The sequence below is a fragment of the Bombus vancouverensis genome, chromosome 7 (genome assembly GCF_051014615.1).
Source record: "Bombus vancouverensis nearcticus chromosome 7, iyBomVanc1_principal, whole genome shotgun sequence".
Taxonomy (NCBI): domain Eukaryota; kingdom Metazoa; phylum Arthropoda; class Insecta; order Hymenoptera; family Apidae; genus Bombus; species Bombus vancouverensis.
Genome location: NC_134917.1, coordinates 9,936,073 through 9,959,165, shown reverse-complemented (window position 1 = coordinate 9,959,165; position 23,093 = coordinate 9,936,073). Strand labels below are relative to the sequence as shown.

General features: G+C 35.8%; 1 protein-coding gene across 1 annotated transcript in view; it reads left to right on the top strand.

Moving 5' to 3' along the window:
- The window catches only part of kn (EBF transcription factor knot), a 94,700-nt gene extending 76,689 nt beyond the window's left edge, over nt 1-18,011 (top strand). The window contains exons 7-13 of the mRNA XM_033338593.2: nt 6,683-6,764; nt 9,280-9,412; nt 13,224-13,378; nt 13,552-13,678; nt 14,142-14,444; nt 15,147-15,389; nt 17,384-18,011. Of these exons, the coding sequence (XP_033194484.1) occupies nt 6,683-6,764; nt 9,280-9,412; nt 13,224-13,378; nt 13,552-13,678; nt 14,142-14,444; nt 15,147-15,389; nt 17,384-17,496 (1,156 nt within the window). The 3' untranslated portion in view covers nt 17,497-18,011. The remainder of the gene's footprint in view (nt 1-6,682; nt 6,765-9,279; nt 9,413-13,223; nt 13,379-13,551; nt 13,679-14,141; nt 14,445-15,146; nt 15,390-17,383) is intronic.
- Nucleotides 18,012-23,093: the final 5,082 nt, after the last annotated feature.

Sequence of the window (23,093 nt, the reverse complement as noted above, 5' to 3'; positions counted from 1 at the left end):
AAGTATCCTTAAAAAAAAATCAAATTCTATACTATAAACTCGTACTTATATCAATAACTTTGTAGTGAAAACAGTCATGTCGGTGACGATATAAAATCAGTAAATGACCCGTATAAATAAATTTTTCATCGACAGGCAATAATTTCCTAATTTAACCGATAGCTTACATATGATCCTTCTTAGCTGTTTCCTATCTATAATACTTCCTGTAGAGAGGATCTGAAGGAACGAGTCGGTGGATGCTGGATGACGGCGATGCAAAGAGGGAGGGGGGTTTCAAGAAGACCAATGCAGGAGGCGTAATGGAGGCTAGTTAAACATTAAGCATCCCCTGATACCTTACTAACCCCTTACTAACCCCAGTTAAGGTGTATGCAAGGTATACAGCTCTAGGTGGTTTCCTATGCCTTACGGACCTCCGTATACATTCTTACTAATTGACGTTCCGCGCGTCTGCATTATGCACTTGCGATTACTCCCGGGCGTTTTCTTACTAAAATAATATATCCAATCGAACGGTGTACCGCTGTATTTTTTCAGAGAGAAATAGCAAATTGTTACGTACTATCTATGTGTCTACGTGTGTACGTTTCTGTTTTAATAATGGAAATGCGTTTCTTTTCTTTAGGCCTTTCCTTTTATCTTGTATCTTGTAGTTTATCGCTGAATGTTCTTCTTTATTATTAATATCATCGATGTAGCATCAGAAATAATACGAAAATGTTAAAGAAGAAGATACCCATATGAAATCAGTTTATCCGACTTACGAATGAACTTAAATGCTACTTCAATTTAATTCTTAGGTATTCCTGCTTTTACATCTATGGATTTTAATTAGAAAATTTTCTTTCATTTTCAAAAATAAACTTCTTTACCTAAAGGCTTTGATGTTAGTCATATGGAGTAGCATGAACATGTTAAATAGGATACTCAGTGAACTTATTATTATTGTTATTATTATCACATAAGATGATATTGCTTTCAAAAATCACAAACATGATATTGATTCTCATATTTAGTATCTATGTTCATTGTAAGACCGCAATTTTCACAATTGACCTATATCTTATCAAGCTGAACCACAATATGAAAACATCTTTTTCAATGGGTACAACCCATATTCCTCATCCGTACGCTTTACTTTATTGTACATTATTTGACGGACTAAGTATAAGACTGATCAGATTCAATGGACCAACAGTCTGATAACTAATATCTAGTACCATAATGAGATTCTGAATTCTCTTAAAGCTTAGTAACAATGAACGTAATGAAGATATCCCTAAGGAGTACCTAGAACCGAGATACATTGTTAATACGACTGCTGAGTAGAGGTTTGTCGTTTGGATAGGTGATTAGTACTCTATCGAACACGCCTCCTATTCCACTGAACAGACAGAATTTCTTACTGATATTCCTTTGAGACTTAGAGGTTCTCTCAGTGGAATTTTTCATTAACGTCTAAAATAATTTATTTTTATCGATATGTTTTTCCTTAGAGGACGCGTTTAAATAACATATTTCACAAATAATAATTGTAATTTAAAGAAACAGAAATTTGTAATTACAAAAATCATTCAAAACGACTAACAAGATATTTATTAATATTGTTAACAATGAAATATCTTGTATTTTTTTACAAAATAAATTTTTAATTATTTGACATAGAAATCGTTTAACTTTATCAATTTATTGTACACAATCTTTAATGGATCAAGTAAGAATTTGCAATATTACTTACTATCTTCGCTATAAAATAAAAAGGAAATGAAATGACAGAGAGAGCGAATTAAACGTGACGTTCTTGAATTTCGCGCTGACCTGACATTACATTACTCGCTGCTCTATGGTAACAAAAAAGGGGCTATACTTAGGGAGCCGAAAACATGATTAAAGATTTTCCAACGTAGGAGGAAATGGATTTCTGATACGCGTAATGCTACCCTATTTGGAACTATTACGCGTAAGTCCCCAAGTAAGCCCCCTATATCCATTCACCCTTGGTCGAAATATATTTAGTAGATCAGAAGGCATCTACTTTCGCCTTAACACCCGTGTACGTGTTGATAACGTGTAAATAAGTCGAAAAATAATTACATGTTCGTTGTGAGAAATTCAAATTTCATATCTTACGATCTAATACTAAAGCAACACGATTAATACAAAATTACATAAAAGTATAATAAAAAACAAAATGTTTTAATGAATATTTAATTAATTATATTGCGTTTACAGTTCTATATTATTTTTATAATAACAAAATCGTCCAATATTAGTAACCCTCATATTTTTCCACCCTTACATTTCGATAAATACATATCATAAAACATCTTTCGGTTCGAAAATATTTCCACACAAATTACTTTCTTCGAGAGAGAAGCATCCTCTTCAATATAGTGAGAAAAATCGCTAATTGGTACACGGGAAATATTAACAAACCGCTGCACAAGTGCCGATGATTTACTGCAAGGTTTGATTGAATTCATTCGGTTCTGTTTACCTGGCCTCTCTCTTCCTTTCATTTTCCCTCTCCCTCTCACCGCGAACCTCCAATATTTAGCTCTTTTTTTTTCATTGACGTCGTTTATTTTTTCTGGCTCGTTCGTTCATCCATCCCGACGTTGCGAAGTTGTATACTGTAAAACTGGAAACAGCGAACGGTGCACGTTTCTCGCTACACGCCGTTGCCATTCTGTCTCCCCTTCTCCCCATCGCATACAACCCTCCGCTTTCCGCTGCGCGTTGCTGCGTTTTATTTTCATTTTAGCAGAGGCAACGGAAAGGCATGCTACAGATCGGAAGGTAGGTTGGGAATGATTTCTCAATTGGTCGGCCTCTGTATATTTTATTCCGTGTCAATTCGTTAGCAACTGAACAACGACCAATACAGCAAGAATCAACCGATCCGTTCCTCGCATTCACTGACAAAACATTTTAATTACGAAACTATAATATTTACGTTCATACGATACTGATCATCCCACTTCTGAGCGTATTAACGTTAAGAGTTTTTGCTCATTAAAAGTATTACATTTTTTAATGTTTTTTAAACTAAATTTTTTAGAAGGATTTGGGCTGACAATTTTTGTTTCATCTTTAAGAATTCGTTATATTATACAGATTTGTCAAAGATCTTCGTCTTCGAATAATATATATGTTTTAAAGATCAAGCGAATAGTTACAATTTCTAATATGTATTTGTATTCAATTGTAAAATGTTGACATTCGGGTATTTTAAGAAATATATATATATTTTGTTAAGTGATTTATTGTAGAGTATAAATCTTCACTGTTGATACAAACGATCTTTAACTCCATCAAACGTTTCAATGACGTAAAATACACCTCCCGGCTGTGTTAAGCGACGATCCAGAATAGGTTTTATCGCGAAAACTGGCGCAAGCTCGCGGAAAGCATCGCTGAAGGAGAAAAATCTAATAGATGATCGAAATCGAGTTTGAGCCCCTGTAAGAAACTGGCCTTTCCACCCTTCTTGCTCGTGTTCGCGTTACAACATCGTCGATACTGTCGCCCCATCGAGCTTAGAATGAAATCCAGTTCGCATTTGAATCAGTCGGTAACGCAATCCATTAGCTCCTAACAGCCAATACTCCGAGGAGAGCGTGGAAGAAAACGACTCTAAAAAGGAAAAAGAATGGAGGGATGGATAGACATCAATACGAACCGTAGGGTGTCGCGAATTATTAGTGTTACGTATGAGTATATTCTATACAACAAGAAGTCATTACACGAAATGTTTAGAAGAATGATTTTTATTTCTCCGATGTCTTTTTCATTTATTGGAATATAAAGTTTCTGCTAAAAAAAGGAAATGAGAAAATTTCATTACTAAATTTATTACAAGTGCACGCGTTGTATAAATATCCGAACTAAAATATTAATAACATAAGATATCACGTTTAGAATTATTAGCATTATATTTATATAAAAAAAGAACTGAAAATCACTAAAAGAACAATAAAAACATTATTAGAAATAACTTTCATCATCAATGTATCAATGTATATTTTATAGTCAATATCAATATATATGTAAAACTATAAATACTATGCAAAAAGGACCGTGTACACAACCTACAAAATTAATTACGAAGTGTTTGTCTACTTGCATTCCACTTCTACTGCATAGAATTCCCTAAAGAGTCGTAAACCTCTTCATATTTCTTTCACTAACCATAACACGACTTAACGTCTATTAATCGTGTTTAAAATATGATTAATTGTACTTCTCATTGCTAGACTCTTGAAGAAAGAAAATATTGTATATAATATCTAATAAATCGATAAACAAACAATTACTACGAGCTACAAGAAAAATAGAATACTCGTGGTAGAAACAACTTGCTTGGTCATCCTCCTTCCCGTTAAAAACGTTAACACGCTAGACGTTTTCATGTCGCTTTTACAGGAACGTAGGTATACACAGGTATGGTCGATAGGATTCGTATCTGCAAAAGACTAGAAAGCGTCGTCGTTTTCCGCGCCTCAGGCACGACAGAGACATCGTGTTTAGAGCAAGATCCACAACGATGATAAGGTAAAGTACAATGCTTTGAATACCCATCCAGCATCTCGATAAGATCTTAACGTCCTCTAAGAGTAAACGAAATTAAATTCGCTCGGCGTTCTAAGAGCGGCCGAACGTAACCGTTAACACGAACCTAGAGCATAGTCCATGAATACGGATAGATACGAAAAGCATGAAGCAGGAGATCGATACGTTTCTTTCCCTTTCTCTTTCTGTATATCGTCCCTTCCCGTTCTTCTTCCGCCTTTTCTCTTTATATCCAGCCAGCAGTACTTCCCTTCCGTACTCACTACGCGAACAAGGGCTATCTCCCGATCGGTTTTCGTTTTTACTTTTCACTTTTCCAACTATATGGATTCCGTGCCAAACGTTCCACTCGGTTGACAACTTGCTCTGGATCATGCAACCGACGATAAAAGTGTCGTTTAGATAATCCGACCACGTGTAATGCGCGCTCACGCTGTCGTTATCTGCGCGCGTGCGATATCGCAAAGAGGAATGAATTGACGGCTCTGTTAGTACGGCACGAAGATATATCTACAAATAGAACCTTGCTGTTCGAACTACACACTAATTTCAATAGACATTTTGGAGTATAACGTAGTATATATACAGACGTATTTGAAATAATTGTAAAAAGATTACGAAGAGAGATGAGTTTTGTAAAAGTTAGCAAGTAACATATACAAGATGTTACAAAACGGCGTTAATCGAATTTAATAAGTGCAATAAAAGATAAGTTTACACTATTATGATTACTTACGGCGAAGCGTGTTTCAACGTAGTTTACCGACTTCATTAACTTGTATACTAGACGTTATTTATACTATTATTACCGCTGCTCTATTTTCTTTCAATTTTATGGGAAATAAAAAGGACGGTGACGCGAGAGACGATGAGACGTGGCACGAGATAAATCAACGCAACGATAAGGACGATGGATCACGCGTATATAACACAACACCTAAACGATTTTATTCCTTCCAGCGTCCATAAAATTAAACGAACCGACATTTACTGTGTTCTATGCAGTCTTTCATTCCTCTGTTTATCTCTTAACGTATATAGAACACGGAAAATAGCGGAGACAAAGGAACAGAAAAGGAACGTGGTATCGATAGGAATCGAGGCGACGAAGTGAAATCAGACGAGTTCCTCCTACAGTTTCGCTTGGACGATTCGCGCAAACGAGAAAGAAAAAAGCGGGCGTCACTACTAGAAGGTATGCGTTTGATTTTTCGATGGAGTCCCGGATCGTATAGACGCAGTCCGTAGGGGGATAACAATGGTGTCCCACGGGAGGACAGGCCTACCAGCCACCCAGAAAACTACCCCTTCATCCGTCGAACTCTTCATCGTCTCGGTCCTCCTGATTGTTTCCTACGAGTTTTCTCCATTCTCTGTCGATCTATCTCAGTCTACCAACACAAATATATTCCGTATTTCGCTCTTTCTGTCTCTTCGGCGAATTCTTCTTTTGCCTTTCACTCTCACCAATGCAAACACGAGTATTCCCGCATCTACAAAAATTTTCTCAAATTCAATATTTCCCCTACAGTCTACATAATTCATGAAAATTGAATCGTCGGCTTTTTGCCTTAAAATTTGCTTTTTGTTCTGTGAGCTTTTTTAAATTTCTTTTGGAAGCCGTATGTTACCATCGTCTTGTTCATGTATTTACATAGATTAATATTATTTTATAATTCTTTATTCTTCGAATCATCCGTATCTTTAATACACATTCGTTGATTCTGGTGATCAGAAATATGTTGCAATTACACGTTATATCTGTTTTTGTATTTTAGAACGAAAACGAAGCTTTTACACTGATTTACAAAAAAAGTATGTTTTTATAAAAATACACGATCTGACATTTTGGATAGAGTGGCGCAGTAGCCACGTACGTTGGCATAGTATACAATGCCGTACGGTCCTAAAGGTCGAAGAACACGTGGTTGGGGGTTTAATCTAGAGAAATGCTGAATAATAGAGGCGAGTAGAACAGGGCTTACGATTGGCTTATGCAATATTCAGACTTACTTTCCAGCCAAGTTCGCGTTCTAATTAAGTTCTCGGCGTCGAAGAGCGTTAAGCACCTTGTCAACCGTTTAACTCCGGTCCCCTCTGCTTTCAGATTCTTCCTCAAGTTCTTCCTCAAGTGCAACCAGAACTGCCTTAAGAATGCCGGCAATCCACGTGATATGAGACGCTTCCAAGTAAGTTAACGTATCAGTTTTTGCTAATTAAAACGCTTAAGAAGAGAAAATTGCCAGCGTGGTCAAAATGTCAAATTCGTAATGTTTGATAAAAATTTGATGAATATATAACAGTAAATCTTCAGGAATTTGAATGATCTTTTTTTTTTAGAATATATGGATAGAAATGTCTTCTTTGCATTATGTATTTTCTTATATATCTTCATTTTCATTTCATTGGTACAAACCTTATACTTTAATCGTCAGTAACTTAATTTTCATATTTTAATGTAGCGTGAACTTTTATAACAATAATCTTTTAATTGTACATGAGTTTCGCATGTAAATCACAAGTAAACCACAGATACGAATCAATCCTAAACATTATACTAAAATAAAAACTCGTAATTTCATTACTGTTAAGTAACCTTTACATTAAAAATCCGAGAAGCAGCCGAACGCATAAAACGTTATTTCCGAGTGAGAAAGAAATTAGTGAACAGTTAGATTTTCTTCCGCGTCTCGAATCTCTTTTATTCGATTACAAAGTGGCTGAACAGAAAGGGAACGTAACAATCGTGCGATAAGGCGGACGGAACCAATGGAAGAAGGCGAAAAGACAGAGCGCAAAGTTTTTGGTAATTTATTTTTTAATTCTACCTTTTGTCTGTGGAAATGGATACGGACGGGGTGGCGAGATACGGCTGTCGGTGAGTAGGAGAGACCGTTATACGGAGGTGGGGGTGGAAGGGGTGAACGGATACGGGGGTGGGTTGGTTGATGCCGCGCTGAGCTAATTGCCAACCCCTTGGATTACGTCTCTTGGATGGGGATCTCAACTTCCGACGATGGCCGACCATCGGGAAATTGCTGTCTCCTCGACCAACTTCTTCTTTTCTTTTTCGAAATTAAAAAAGAATGCTTCCAAGTGGAAGCTACGCATTTCTAGGCGTACTATACAGCGATACGCCGGCATGCTATTCCGACAGATTTTTCGTGTTCTCGTCTTCGTTCCTCTGGCCAGTTAATATAATTAATCGACGTTAGTTTGACTTGAAAAACTGTTGATGATTTCAACTATATCGATAAAAGAAATATATATAAGAAAAAAAAATTGTAAATTCTAAAAGCACTGTATAATATATTTGACCTATGATAACTTTAATATGATTTATTTTTTATATAATATCAATGTATATTTTTTTATATAATTTCCAAACCTTGTCTTTCAATTTTTCATGGACTCATTTTTGTATTCGACCACTTAAAAGTAAACCAAAGTTAAAGTACTTATTATTTCACCGAATTTGTTTAGAAATTTCATATTACTTGACGTAACGAATTAAAATTTTAGCAGTACTCCTTCCGTTTCCTTGAAAATTTCTCTGGCGAAGGGCAGCTAGGTTATACTCACCCTTGTGCTGGCCAAGTTTGCACGACGTTACGCGCTAGGTACCACAGCCAACTAGCCAAGAAAGTTGAGAAGTTGCGGAAGGACAAAACTTCAGGCATTTACCAACCGCCCAGTCGATTTTATAAACGTTCTTTCTACTTTCTCCCGAAAATCATCGTTCTCTTGTTTGCATCCGGCAAACTCGAGGTTAACCACGTGGTTTGTTTCAATTTGTCTAAACTGCTATTCGCAAAAGTATGCTCTCTATATTATGGAAGTGAAAGAAATATACATACGTCACCAATAAAGTTACATTATTCACATCACATATCAATAGAATTATTGTATAATTATATTTGTAAAGATTCTCCAACTAATATTTTATAAATTTATTTTGAAAGAAGATAATTTTATAATTAATGAGAAGGAATTTTCCTTTTATTAGTACGCAATATTTAAATAAGAAAAAATATTTAATAGTATTTACAATGCTCTAGGTTGCTTACACGAGGCAACCATATTCCAAGGCTCAGCTTTAATGAGATTATATTCATACATTTGTACGATAGTATCTATCATACGTGCAAATAGGGGGTCACGAGAGTCACGGAATGCATGGCGAATACACATAATGCAATGTAGTAAATCAGGTTACATTGCTTGTTCGCAAGAGATATGATTAACATATACATGCACTGTACTTACATAATACGTAAATAAAATTACGCAACGTGCTGTACGACATAGTTTCTGTACACACGCCCTTTTGTGTTCTATTTGACGATGGCTTAACATGTTTTAAACCATACCGGAGACTATAAATTTATCTGTACTACGACGTGAAACTAGAACTTCGATATCTATTTTTATTTATATATTTATTATTGTAAATCTAAGAACGATATGAAAATTAAATGCGATGTTGAAATTCTTTAATCTGTGATAGAAAAATTAATGTTGATAATTTGACCTCTTTTAATAACAAGAAAAATGTTTTATCTTATGTAAGATTCGAAATTATCTTAGGAATGTAATTCCTCTGTTCCATTAATTTGGATTATTTTATGGAATTAAAAATATACGTTATAATTTTACTAATTTTTTTTAAGTAAAATCTTATATCAACGAATTTCAACGTAACAGGTGGTCATTTCCACGCAAGTAGGAGTGGAGGGACCACTACTGGCCGTCTCGGACAACATGTTCGTTCACAACAACAGCAAACACGGACGTAGAACGAAACGATTGGATCCCAGTGATCCTGGTGAATACAACAGTGAGTACCATGAACTACGATTGTAAAGTAAATGATGCGTAAAAGTATCGTATTAGAAATAGATTTTTACTAACCAAATGCGACAGAAGTGTAATTTTAAGGTCGCATTTCGTACGATACAGAACGCTATTAATTTGCTGTAATATTGTACAAAGATGATAATAACGTGCGATTACGAAAGTGATTTTACTTGCAATACGTAATTAAAATAATATAACGCTAGTAATCGAGTTTAAACAAAGCTTTTGTAACGATCCGTCTTTATCGCGGTGACGTCTTAAATACTTGCGATCAATCATTTCAGATATTTCATTCTTTCACGAATACATTATGATTAATGGCAATGCATGATTCATCGCAGAGTTCATTTGCAACGATTATAAAAAATGTAATATGCTAGAAATAATAAAAGTATATGAAAGGCTTGTAACTTTATGTGAATACGAATAACGTTAAATATTAATATTACAATTTTTAGTGATATCCCTGCAAACTATGAATACTTATCAAATGTTGCTTTAAATAAAACATGTTGTAAATAAGATGACAGTGAATTAAATTCCACACGAGACGCGCAATTAATCGCGTACACGTAATCTTACGATAGTTCCTCGACCGATTTATAGTCGTCATTTACAATTGGAAGATCCTGGGCGTTCGAGCAGCGTTTCCCTTCCTTACGGAATTCTCGAATGAAAGGGAAGGGTACGGTAGCGGGGTGAGTTGGTTTCTTCGAGATCGGTATAACGACTCGAGAGCCATAGTAGAGGGTGGAATCGTAAGAGGAGAGGGAGGGGCATGCTCGGAGGATAGGATATAAGGAGTCATAGGGCAATTCAGCAAAGTTTGGCGTCGGTCGCGCATACAAACGGCTGATATCGTGCGGCCACCCCTTGACTACGCGCGTTCTCCTCTTCTCCTAGCTTTCTTCTTCCAACCTTTCTTCCTTGCTGCGCCAAGACAAGATGTAAATCAATGGGATGCGGGAAAACGAGGGATCCACCACGTTTCTCTCTGTGCTTTCTCCATTGCTCTTATTTCCTCCGTTTCTCTTCTCGCTCCTCTCCGCAGGTTTCAAGCTTTCTTTCCACCCTACCGTATCTTTTCGTTTCTTTTTTTGCCGGGCTGGCTGCCATCAAGCGGAAAGACACAAGTAGAACAGGAACAAAAGGGAACAAAGAAGGAGAGGAAACTCGGGATTGACCTCTCTTTTCTTCCCTTTCTCCCCACTTTCTCTTTCTCTCTTTTAGCAGTGGTTGCTGCGAGGTGTTGGTTTGTGAATTCTAAGTTTATGCTATCTCATCCTCTCAGCTTTCGCAACTGCTGTGACGCTATACCGCTAGCACTCTTTCCAAATTCCCTAGCGAGCAACTCCCAAAACGCTGAAACAGGCATACCGATGAGACAAAAGGAGAAGACGCGCTGAAAGGACAAAATCAGAGAGAAAGAGGAAACGGACAAAAAGATAGCTCGTAACTACAATCGAATTTTCCTATCCGTTTTAGAAATCGGAGTTTAGATCTGTCAAAGCTGCAACACTAAGATAGTGTTTACCAAATTTACTTACGCCAATGTCGAAATTGCGTTTTATTTCACTGAAGTAGCTCTAACTAACATCGTTCATTACAATTTTAAATTTTCCATAAGCACCCGCAATCCATTTGTTAATATCGTAGTTTCTCTAATTACATCATGGAAAGTTTGTTTCTCAATGAAATTTAATTAAATATTAGAATATATATGTTTGCGTGGTTCTATTTACAAAGATATAAACGATAATTAAGGAGCATGAATTATGCGAGTCGCCTAGGTAAAGAGAAAGCAGTTTGGCCATAAAACATCAGCTTAATGACGCCGTTCGCGGTGAAAGTGAAAGCAATTTCTTTCTGCAGAAGTTCGCGGGTCTTTATCAGGGTAAACGAAGTTATCGCGCGATCTCACAGTGATCAGAGAGAATCGGGCCGAACGTGTTGGAGTACAACGAGTCTTCGACTTTGGCCATGGTTTCGTGGTAAAAGAGGAACTCGAGAGAGTAGGAAAGAGTAGTAAGGGAAGCATCCCTTACCACTCGCTAGTGGCACGGGGGATTTTATTTATTCCGGGTTGGTACGCTTGTTCCGGCCTCCTCCACAGAATCCCTCTTTTCAACCCTCCTCTACCTCTTACCACTCTACCTCTTCCTACTCTTCTACCCCATGCCATCGCACCCGACAATTCTCTAGCAGGGTGGTTGCCAACGTCGCTGACTCTGTTTAACGACTTTCTTATACATTGAACGTAATAAATACCTTTGTCCCATTCAAGAATCTCCATTTACACGGAAACTGCTACTCTTTAACGCTGTACTGTCCTCGAGTACTTAAATTTTCTTCCACTTTATTACAAACAGACGGTATACACGTGCAAAACATTGGAATATAAGAATGCCGATTAATATCTTCATTTACAATAGGTACGAATAATTTTAATTTTTTTTATTAATATTTAATAGTCGATAGGAATAACCGTATCGTTATTATTAAATTTCCAAAATGTAAACCACTTCTGGAATACAGTCATTAACTTTTTGAGATCACACACGCCATGTCCACTGTCAAGATCTCCAGACCTTTTAAGATTTATACAGAAGCGTAAGCACTCGAGGTGGAAACTGTTTGAGCATCACTGGGAGCAATATACCATGATGTCAGCCACTCTGCCGTGGCTCCGCTCTGCCAGGGTTGGTACCGGGGGTGGCTTGGCTTCGCTGGGGTACAAAATGATATCATTGGGTTATAAATTCCAAGCAGAGACACCAGCGGCCCGATCGCCCCCCTCTCCTTTCCTTCTTGTTACAACCCTTCTCCGGCCACTCCAGCCCTCAGCCTCTTTCTCCTGTCCGCTTCCTCCCCTTTCTCTTTCTCTTACTCTTTCTCCTTGCCACGCTGCCACGGGAAATATATCTACCACGCGGCCTCGACCGAATAAACAGAATATTCAGATAATTTTCCGTATCCCACCCCCTAACTAACTGTCTCAGCTTACTCCGTGCGATCGGAGGTATGCGAGTAATTTTTCAACTTCCATTATTACGAGTTTTTCATTCTTGTATATCATTTCTTATTGTTTTCGTGATTTCAAATATAACACCGATATTACACTTCCGTTATAAGTTCAGTTCTTGTACAGCACGTGATAATTACACTGTTTTACACTTTTATTTATGTAAAGAGTTTTTATCAATCCTATTAAATATTGTAAAGAACGCTATATTTTAGAAACTTTATATGTTTTTCTTTATTACCTGTGTACATTTTGTGCATTTTTACATTCCCAAATTTGACATAAATACGTACAAGTCTACAATATTCGTCTTGATATATGTATATATTTTGTATTTCGATTCTACCGTATACAGAAATTTGATATGTATATACATTTCATAAAATCTATTTTAGGGTAAATTAGGTCATACATAGTTAGAATGTTAATGCTTAGAATAATTCTATGGCGCAACACTACAAGCATACAAATGTAAATGGCTAATCATACTATAATGTTAAGATATTAACATTGCATATAATTTTCACTGGCGCTGCAGAAAGGTGTAATTTAAAGCAATATTTCGCTGGAATTAACTTCAAATTTCACAAAGTCACAATAACTTTAACAGCGTCGTTTATACATGTATGATGATATAGGTATAACTATACGAAAAGTTATAGAATACTCGTTGAAGAAAGACAATAAATGTTATTATATTGACACTTTAAAGCGAAACGTAATCATTATATCATGTTAAGCTAATAATATTGTGTATTCGCAAAATCAGGTCTCTATACGCCTGTACCTCTTCAAACGCCGTGCATAAAAGCGATATCACCAAACGAAGGCTGGACATCCGGTGGATCCACGGTAATAATCATTGGAGAGAACTTCTTCGACGGACTTCAAGTCGTTTTTGGGTCGATGTTGGTTTGGAGTGAGGTATGTAAAATTTTATGTTTTAACAAAGATAATTGGAATAGAAAAAAATTTGTAACTGAACTAAATATCAAGATTTGGTTTTCAAAGCGAAAGTTGTACATTACATACATGTATATCTTACACTATACATATATACGTATCTTGCTTCACATTCATTTATTTTTTTCTTCCAGCTAATTACACCAAACGCAATTAGAGTACAAACTCCACCACGACAGATACCAGGCGTCGTTGAAGTTACGTTATCCTACAAAACTAAACAATTCTGTAAAGGAGCACCTGGTAGATTTGTTTATGTTTGTGAGTATGATAACTGTATAACTTATGTAGATAAGAGATTCATATAATTTATATTCCAATGTAGGTAGGAATAATAATTAAATTTTATATCACATATGTATATTTATACATGTTTTGAATACTACAATCAATACGTAGAAGGCGAAAGATAACTAAAGAGCTTTCTGAACAAAGGGTGTATAGGTCTATGGTACCTAAATATACATATATGTATAATAGATGACGACAGAATATTTCCTAGAATTATTATGGATTATTATGATTTATTTTATAAACATAAAGAAACAAAGTTCTGTAGTTCTGAAGCTTCCGACGTAATTTATTCGATTTACTATTTGAATTTCTGAGCTCCTTTTCCATAAAACTTGGAAATTAATAGATTAGTACAAATGAATGCACAACCTATAATTACGTATATGATCCTATAGATTATTACTAATGTAAAGTTTTACACATTTTTCAGCGTTAAACGAACCCACGATCGACTACGGCTTCCAAAGGTTACAGAAACTTATCCCACGTCATCCAGGAGATCCTGAAAAATTACCAAAAGAAATCATATTAAAAAGGGCGGCAGATCTTGCAGAAGCCTTATACAGTATGCCGAGAAGCGGGAACGCTGGAATTACGGGAGCACCTAGAAGTCCAGGATCGGGCCATCCACCTGCACCACCAACATCTAGTTCGGCAACAGCGTTCAACTCGTACACAGGACAACTTGCAGTGACAGTACAGGAAAACGGTAGCGCGGCGAAATGGACAGACGGTAAGTATTATAGCGATATTCTATGTCTAGATCACACGATAACACAGTCATTATAACAATTAGAAACGCGAAACGATTGCGGTGCAAGATACCGTGTCACGCTAATTACAAATAGCATCTGTTGCGGAAGTTAACATTGTCTATATATATATATATCTATATGGTCAACAACATATTCAAAATTAAAATATCTCTTAATAAGTACATATAATGAGTTATTGCATCGTTCCACGCGGGATCTCAAACGCGAATCTTATCTGTTTCATTGAACTTGTATAGCCAATTCTGCGCATTTAATATTCGATGTATAACTTGACCCAACATCATTTGTTAAACAATTAGTCGAGTACTGACGCGTAAAGCCAATCTATTTCTTTAACTTTAAACTTGTTCTCTTTCTTTTCTTCAGCTTCTTCTACAAACAGCATCAAAATAGAAATATATATAACACTTCTCTACGTCTAAATAGCGTCTTTCATATAATATTATACATATTATACAAAGTACAACAGAACGATTGAATTGACTCCAACTGCTTCGATATTGATAACACGATATGAAACTTAAAATTAGCTCGAAATAAACGCGTTTATCCGCCGTTATACGTCATCTCCTCCTCGTTCAGGTGTAATAGGCAAGACGCTATGAACAGAATGATGAAATACTGACGAGTTCGTCTGACGGGCAGGTTTCTATTTCTAGACGGTAGTTCCGTGACGACAGGAGCCGGTGCTGCAGGCGGAGGTGGCGGTGGTGGTAGCGTCGGAGGAAGCGTCGGTGGCAGCGCCGATGCCTATAGGCAAAGCAGTAGCGCGAGTCCACGTGGTGTCGTGACCGGTGGTGGTTATTGCGGAAGTTCGGCTAGCACACCTCACAGTCACAGCACAAACGGAAGTTACTCGGTAGCCAATCCGTACACTGGTAGCCCGACTCTTTATACATCGCGTAAGTATATCTCATTCGATGATATCAACCTTGTCTCTGTATTTTCCAATTTTATTTACTTAATCCTGTCGATTCCGCTTCATGATTTTTGTAACTTCTCGACAATTCGAAATGTGTATCCGTACTAACAGAGTGATGGAAAATTCTATTTTATTCCGGTCGAATGAAAAGAAAGTTAACAAAAGTACCTTCCCGATACATTTCGAACTGTAATTTAATATGCATGTTGTGTGTGAATTTGTGTACACGTGAAACTATGGCACGCATGCGCTTGTTACGTATACGTATGGTTCTGGCGCACGCACTTTATGATTTTCCCTTATGTGAAATTTTCGTTTTAGCGCACGAACAGTATGGCATTTTCTATACGTCCGGGGATGGGAGTGCGTTCGCCCCCGTAGTACGACCACCGACCACCTCAGTCCCACCGCACTGGTCCACACAGCACCACCTCGCCACAGCCGCCCAGTAACCGCTAACCGTCCACCATCACAACCACCATCATCACCATCACAACCACCCTATGCACTGCGATTAAAGAATTATGAGAAACATGCACGAGAGACGAGACTCGAGGATGTATGTACACACACGTTCATTTATGAATAATTGATAATCCCCATCCCGTCCTTGATTTCATTAAATTGGATATTACGTCTCAGTTGCCTCTGTATGTATCATTATTATGAGATATATTATGTGGATATTCAGCTGAATCTTTACTTTGAATTTTTGACATTTGACAATAAACAATGACTCGGATGTAATTTACGCGGTCTTCGAGATTTTTTATGCAATTTTTCAAATATTTAATCAATTTTAACATTATCCTATGACTATGTACTAAATTATAAGAGTGGCTAGAATTTTCTCAAGATCGCTTCGTATTAAATTTTATATTGTTCGATATTTATTGTTCAATACTTTAAAACAAATTTACAAAATGAAATTATTTGCTGAAAAAGTGAAACGCTTCTCGTAGCTATATTATTATCGTGATATACGAGTATCCTCGTAGACAAAACGTTATAATATCATTTATTGCCGTCGATTGTTAAGAAAGCCACTTAACCAATGAACGTTAGCGTCGTTAGAGCGGTCGTTTTGTTGGCACGTGTCCAAACGACGCGACATAGCACGAAGTTCCAAATATAGTCCTTCACCTTGTAATGAGCACTAGTTATTGATATAAAATTACTCCTGTTTATTAAACCCTATGATACATATAAGTTACAATTAGAGTATGCAGATACCAAATTTACTTAAACATGCATGAAAAAATTACTCTACATTTATTCTTATTATCTCTTCCATTTAAATTACAATTTTATTTCTGCGTATTTATATTGCTACTGTCCTTAAACTTTTTACTATTTTATTTATCGACACATAGTAAAGTACTAGAGTACTACAAGCACTAGAAACAATTAAATAACTATACCGATATAATTCAATTTGTTCTGCTTGAACTGGTGATTCCAGAACGCACTTCATATTACGATTTTATAAAGTATGCTTCCCCTTATCCGACCTCGCATTGATCTGTCTCCGCGTTTAATCAACTCCATTTTCGTTGCCAAGCGCAAGAGGATAAATAAGGAAATTTTAATCGAACGAATGAACACATTCTTTAGGCGTAATTTTAAAATAACGTGAAAAACATGCTGAACGAATATAAAGAATTTAATTCAAGAGAAATCTCTTTCTATAAATATTATAATCAACTCAAATATTATAATCCAAATTTATATTGTTTTTTAATACATAGCATTAGACGAGTGTAAGCATATAATCTCTTGCGACTGACCGTATATATTTTTGATTCAATTTTTCCTAAACATATAATTGCGCTTCGGTTAGATCTTCACATTTATAGTTATGTTAGAACAATTTAAAAGGGACATGTTTTCGAATCGCCAGTTCGTTAATTACTTCTTAACTTGTAAGCTATAGCGAATGACACTAACATATAACCGACAGTGGGTATGTTGCAGGACTAGGAGAAGTGGTCAGTTCACCATTCAACATGAATCCATTTATGTTGCCCACCTGCAGTCAAGGATATTCAAACGCCGCCAGTCCGTTGCTCTCGTCGAACGGCAAATAGTGTTACGAGATGTAAGCTCCGACGAAAATATCGAGGGGTTATATGTTCACGGAAGCGACATCCATCGATGCGCAGGATTTCAACGAATTTGGATATTCTGATAATCATCGTATTCGCGATTGACAATCGCTTTCTTGAATCGAAATCGGTCCTCTCGATTCACGCATTTTATCTTTTCTCCAGTTGCCGCGTAACGGAAGAAGAAATCGTCGCAGAGAAGCATCTGTGTAATGATTTTCGTCGGAGCTGAGCGATGAATTCAGTTTTAGTGTGAGAGTATATCGAAACCAGAGCAAACAAAAATCGATAACGTTTTATCATTAATGATGATCGAATAAGTTAAGGAATGATACATATCGAAGCACATAGGGGTGTTTTCTTCATCTATTGACATAGTCGTTCGGTTCACATGTATAATACAATTTTTAGAGAATGAAATCGATTACATCCATTTCATTGTTAAGAAATATCTGATATAATGTTTAACTAATAAATTATTTCTTTTATATTTCTAATTATTTATCGTCAAATTGTATTCTACATACAAATTGATCTGATATTTATTTGAACAGAAGGAACAGAAACTCATCCAAATTGCTATTTAGTAAGTAAAACCATGATTATTTAAACGAATCGTAACGTGTTGTTCTAGTAATCGAATTTACAATTAATAATGATGGTTTGAATAATCGATCGATCCATTTATCGGTGTTTCGAGGATCGAGGTTTCTATTCTGTCACAGAATGTAAAATTAAATGGCAATTTGGAGGATTCATTAGCATTTCTGAAAAGCAGCCGAATGACTATTCTCTTTTCGTGTCTCCGATATCGCTATTTTTTAACTAGCTATCTCGATACGAAAAGATCACTCTTATCGATAGAGTCGAGTACCTCCTTTGCCCTGCGTCTCCTCTCGTATACGAAATTATTAAAAAACTTGCGACAAAGTATTTTCAAGGTGTTTTTCTTCAACTTTGTAGTACGATGTTTCTAACGATATAAACGCCTAGTTGTTCGAGAGTTACAGAAGAGGCAATAGTATACGCAGGCGGGGACGTTCACAGGGTGCTGAGCAATTTTATATCAAAGCAAGCAAAGAGGCTAACGAGGGTCTAGGAAATAAAAATGACACCACTAGACGGACATATCGCTTATCAGTGAATAACAGACATCATAGTTTTAGAAAGCATTTTCGAGTTTGAAATTTTATCTTCCTACCCGTACGTTTTAAGAGACTAACCAATATCGGCTAGGTAGCGTAACGTCTAACTTGTAATTTGTAAATTTCCTTGTAAATATTGTTGCGATGTACAAAAAGATAAAAACTATTTCCAGGAATCCAACGAAACGATATTAACGTGATTGTAGGGCGAAAATTATTATATATAGATGTAAATAATCGTAGAGCGTCGTAGCTTTATTCATATTGATTAATACGCTGGCGATCCAATCTTTTAACGGACAAATCGACCGCGTGATCGTAATAATAAATAAATAAATACTCCCAGCTGTTTTCCATTGATATTTCTACTATCGGTAAAAAAAAACTTGTTTCTTCCAACGTGTACATTTATACTGATTCGTATTCATGAAGAAAGAAGAAAGAAAGAAACGATGATTAGAATGTCTGAATGGAAAATCACGGATAACGATATGAATTAGGACAAAACGTTAAAAATTGGATTCGTCCGTAGCAATTGTATAGAAACGTATAGTTGATTTGAATCGTTCGATAAGCCGGCCCAAAACTAATTTCACAGAAAACGAATCTCACGAAAGTATACGAAGCATGTACCGTTGCAGAATTGAAATCTCCAATTAGTTCAGATTTTGCAGCAGTTTACGAGCATAAACCGTATCGTTTGTTTCTGAAACGAATGTCGTTAAAAGTTATTATTGTAAAAAGTTCCTTTTTGCATATCGACTTGGCAAGCTGACTTCCATTGTGGAAGACGCGCTCTTTGTCCCGAAGCCACGCTCTGTGATCTTGTGATCTTGATTATAATAATAATTATCACTTTCGTTCGATCACACAATGTCATCATCTTTTACATGGCGCGTCGTTCTTGTACGCATGCGAACGCACATGAGCATGTATACGCGCGTACAAACACTCGTCGATGTATATTAAAATAAATTAAACTTACATTTTTGAGAATTAAAATCAACAATACAAAATTTATTTGTGACTCCCCTTACGTCGCTTTAATTTAGCGAATTTAGTGTGGAATTTTCTAAATAGTAGCAACTATTAAAAAGAACAAACAAGTAATCACATTGTTATTACTTTTAATATATAATAGTAATTTTTCTAATAAACCTATGACGAAATATTATCTTTGAAACACACAAAAAATATTGTGTATTTTTATAAAATAATATATTTGCTTAATGATTACAATTTTTATTCCATTGGCTGAGTTAATATTACCATTTTATATCGTAACATTATTCTTATGTTTAATTGATTTTTGAATTTCGTACATTACTGTATGAAATTGTCCACTTTAAAAAGTTGTATTTATTTCATATTTTGGAAGCTTAGTTCCCTTCGCAATTTTTCCAATCGTTTATCAAATCTTGTGAAAATTAATTTCGCGAAGTAAACTTTCATCTACGTTCTATTCGCAAATTATAGAATTGCATCAGAACCAGCAATCTAATAATAATTATCGCATTACATGGAAATAACAACTTAATCGCCGCGAGCATCGGCATAGCTCCCAGGAGAAACCACGTCGGGATCAACAAATAGCGAAACAGGATCTCGAGGACCACTTCGGTCCGATTAGTTCACATGGTGTCCTGTTACCTCGGCCAGCAAACGGTGGCGCGTACGGCGCGCGTTATTGTAAAGCTGTTTGTGTTATTAGATTTAGATTGGTCGACACGTGGCACGCGGTATGGCAGCCACGTGTCCCATTGCAAACGTTACAACGTGGATACAATACGAAATCGTTCTTCTTGCAATATTTCTTTCCGTGCCAACCCCTACAAAAACACGTTCTTTCATCGAGGATCCGTCAGTTTGCTATTATTTCCTGTACGATATAGCGACACTCGGTGCACTCGGCACGCTCGATGATTAATTATTAATACAACTGCAAATCATTTTCTCAATCTTCTCATTTTATGTCTATTGTTTCGATAATTAGTGTTTTCTGTTCCTAAATTAATTATTAACGTTGCTATTGGACCGTTTAAATAAGTGAAAAATAAAGCAGAATTTAACAGCGTTGAACGCTGAAGTGCCTTTATGTTGTACATTTTATATTTCAGTATACTAATAGGCTTTCTCGCTCAGCTGTTTCGATCCTCTGATACAAACAAGCACGGTCCTTCCTACCCACCAATCCACCACGAGCAGTCAGCTTACTTTTTTTTTTTTTTGGCACGTGCGATCCCATAAAATTCTATACGAGGCATGTCGCGCTCGATCTAATTGAAATCTAAAAAGAGGAAGATCACTCAGAAAAGAAAGAGAGAGAGAAACAAAAGGAGTAATTTTATGGAAATTCTGTAAAAAATTTTCCTCGTTCTAAGTAAATTCAAAATAGAAAGATCAAGTATCCGTATTTATGGTAAAATTATTTTCTTTTACAAGGCTTAATAATAATAAGAAATTTCAAAATAAATACGAATCTAAATAAAATTCAAGATCATTATGTTTAAAAATTGAAACGCATCTAAACTATGGATATTTCTCGTAGGACATAAACATCTTCTAACAGAAATAAATAAAAGATACGGTTCGAACTTATAGGAATTTGTATTTCGTTTCGTTTTCCACATTAATAGCAATTACAAAGGTTCGAGAAGTATGTTGACACGTTACTGCGTATGCTCTTTTGCGTCAGAGCGATATCGGGGTAGAATTTGAGTCGGGCGTCAAAGGGGATGAACCGGGACCGTTGGGAACCGGCAGGGATAGGAGCAATCCGGTGATGCACCCCTGACAGTTCACTACGATAAGATCTGCTTTTCCGCCGAGTCGACTCCATTTGAATTCTGTTTGTGAGCCCGAGTAACGCTACTCTTTCAATGTATTGTGCTTCTATCGATGGAAGAGAATATTACCATCTGCTGATTACCGGTAATCCTTATTCTGTGCTATTGAGTTTCCTTTTCTCTGCAACTCTTATAATATGATGGCAATAATAATAGTATGTGATGTTTGTAAAACAAGTATGAGAAGAGCTAAACTATCGTGAATTATGAACGTAAACATATATTTTAATATATTCGTATAAAATAAAAAATACAATTTGATTTATTTTTTAACAGGGCCATATCTTTTATTATTTTTGCCACGTTTATTTGTTTCAAACAATTCTTCCTTATTTTCATAATATCTATACTTTTCGTTCACATCATGTTTCTCTCTATGTTTGTCGTTATATAGTCTGTACTACTTTATGGTATACTTTGCTTTTAATACCGCACTTCGGTCTTCTTCTTACATATGTTTCCTTGCTATTTCGGATTGTTCCTCTTATACAGTATACAGTGGCGTGAAGAAGCTTCCGGAAATTCCCTTTATGTTACAATAAAAATAAAGAACATTTAGGTACTTAAAGAACTCTTTCACATACGATTCTATCAATTAAATATTAAGTGTAGCTTATCATAAAATGTACTTATGATAAAAAGATTTCATAGCAAGTTTAAGAAGATGTCATATTGAAAACGATTCCATAGCATCAGTTCTGTTTGACTTGTGATACATACTGATCATCTACTACACAGTGGAAGTACAAAATAAATCATTTTTATTGTTACTATTAGCAAAATACGAAAAATGAAAGAAGTACGAATATTAATATTTGTTCTTTAGTAATTCCTTGTAAAAGAAAGAGGGAAAATAGTACAATTTATGGCAGATATGTTATCCTAGAAAAGATCTACAGATCATGATATATGTACTGTGTATGTCTCTTTATCTATCGTAGCACGAAGAGAAGTTCTAAAACCTTTTTCACACCACTGTATGTGTGTTAGAAATTACTGAGGAGAGATAAAACTGCTAGTTATTTGGAGACTCGTAAACTTCAAAATCATCTGCTTAAAAAATCGCTATTGTTAACTTATCAATGTAAGAAAGTATACTAGAAGACTAATGAAAGCTATCTCAAGTAATCAGAAATAGTAGAGTTTCTCCAAAAGCAATGCAAAAGAGTTACGAAACGAGATTGACAGAAGCTCATAAATCGGAAATAAAGGTATCTGATTTAAGTTTGTTGTAAATAGGAATAGCAACGACAGTGAGAACGACAGCTAAGTATTAATTGCAACAAACTATTTTCGTGTATTCCATGATTAATAAATTAGAGATCGTATCAAGCTTTCTCTCTTGCGGATTTACTTCGTTTTGATGAACGAGCGAAAAAGAAAAAAAAAAGAAATCCTTATCAATAACAGTTTCATTCATTGAAATATTTATTTGTAGACTTATGTTATGTTCAATATATTATATTAAATGACGATTAAACTCTTTCCGAATATATCTATTATTATATTTCATAGAGATCAATGACGAGCAACATTTATTAATTGTTGATACAATATGCTTCGTAATGAGACACAAGTTCAACAACTC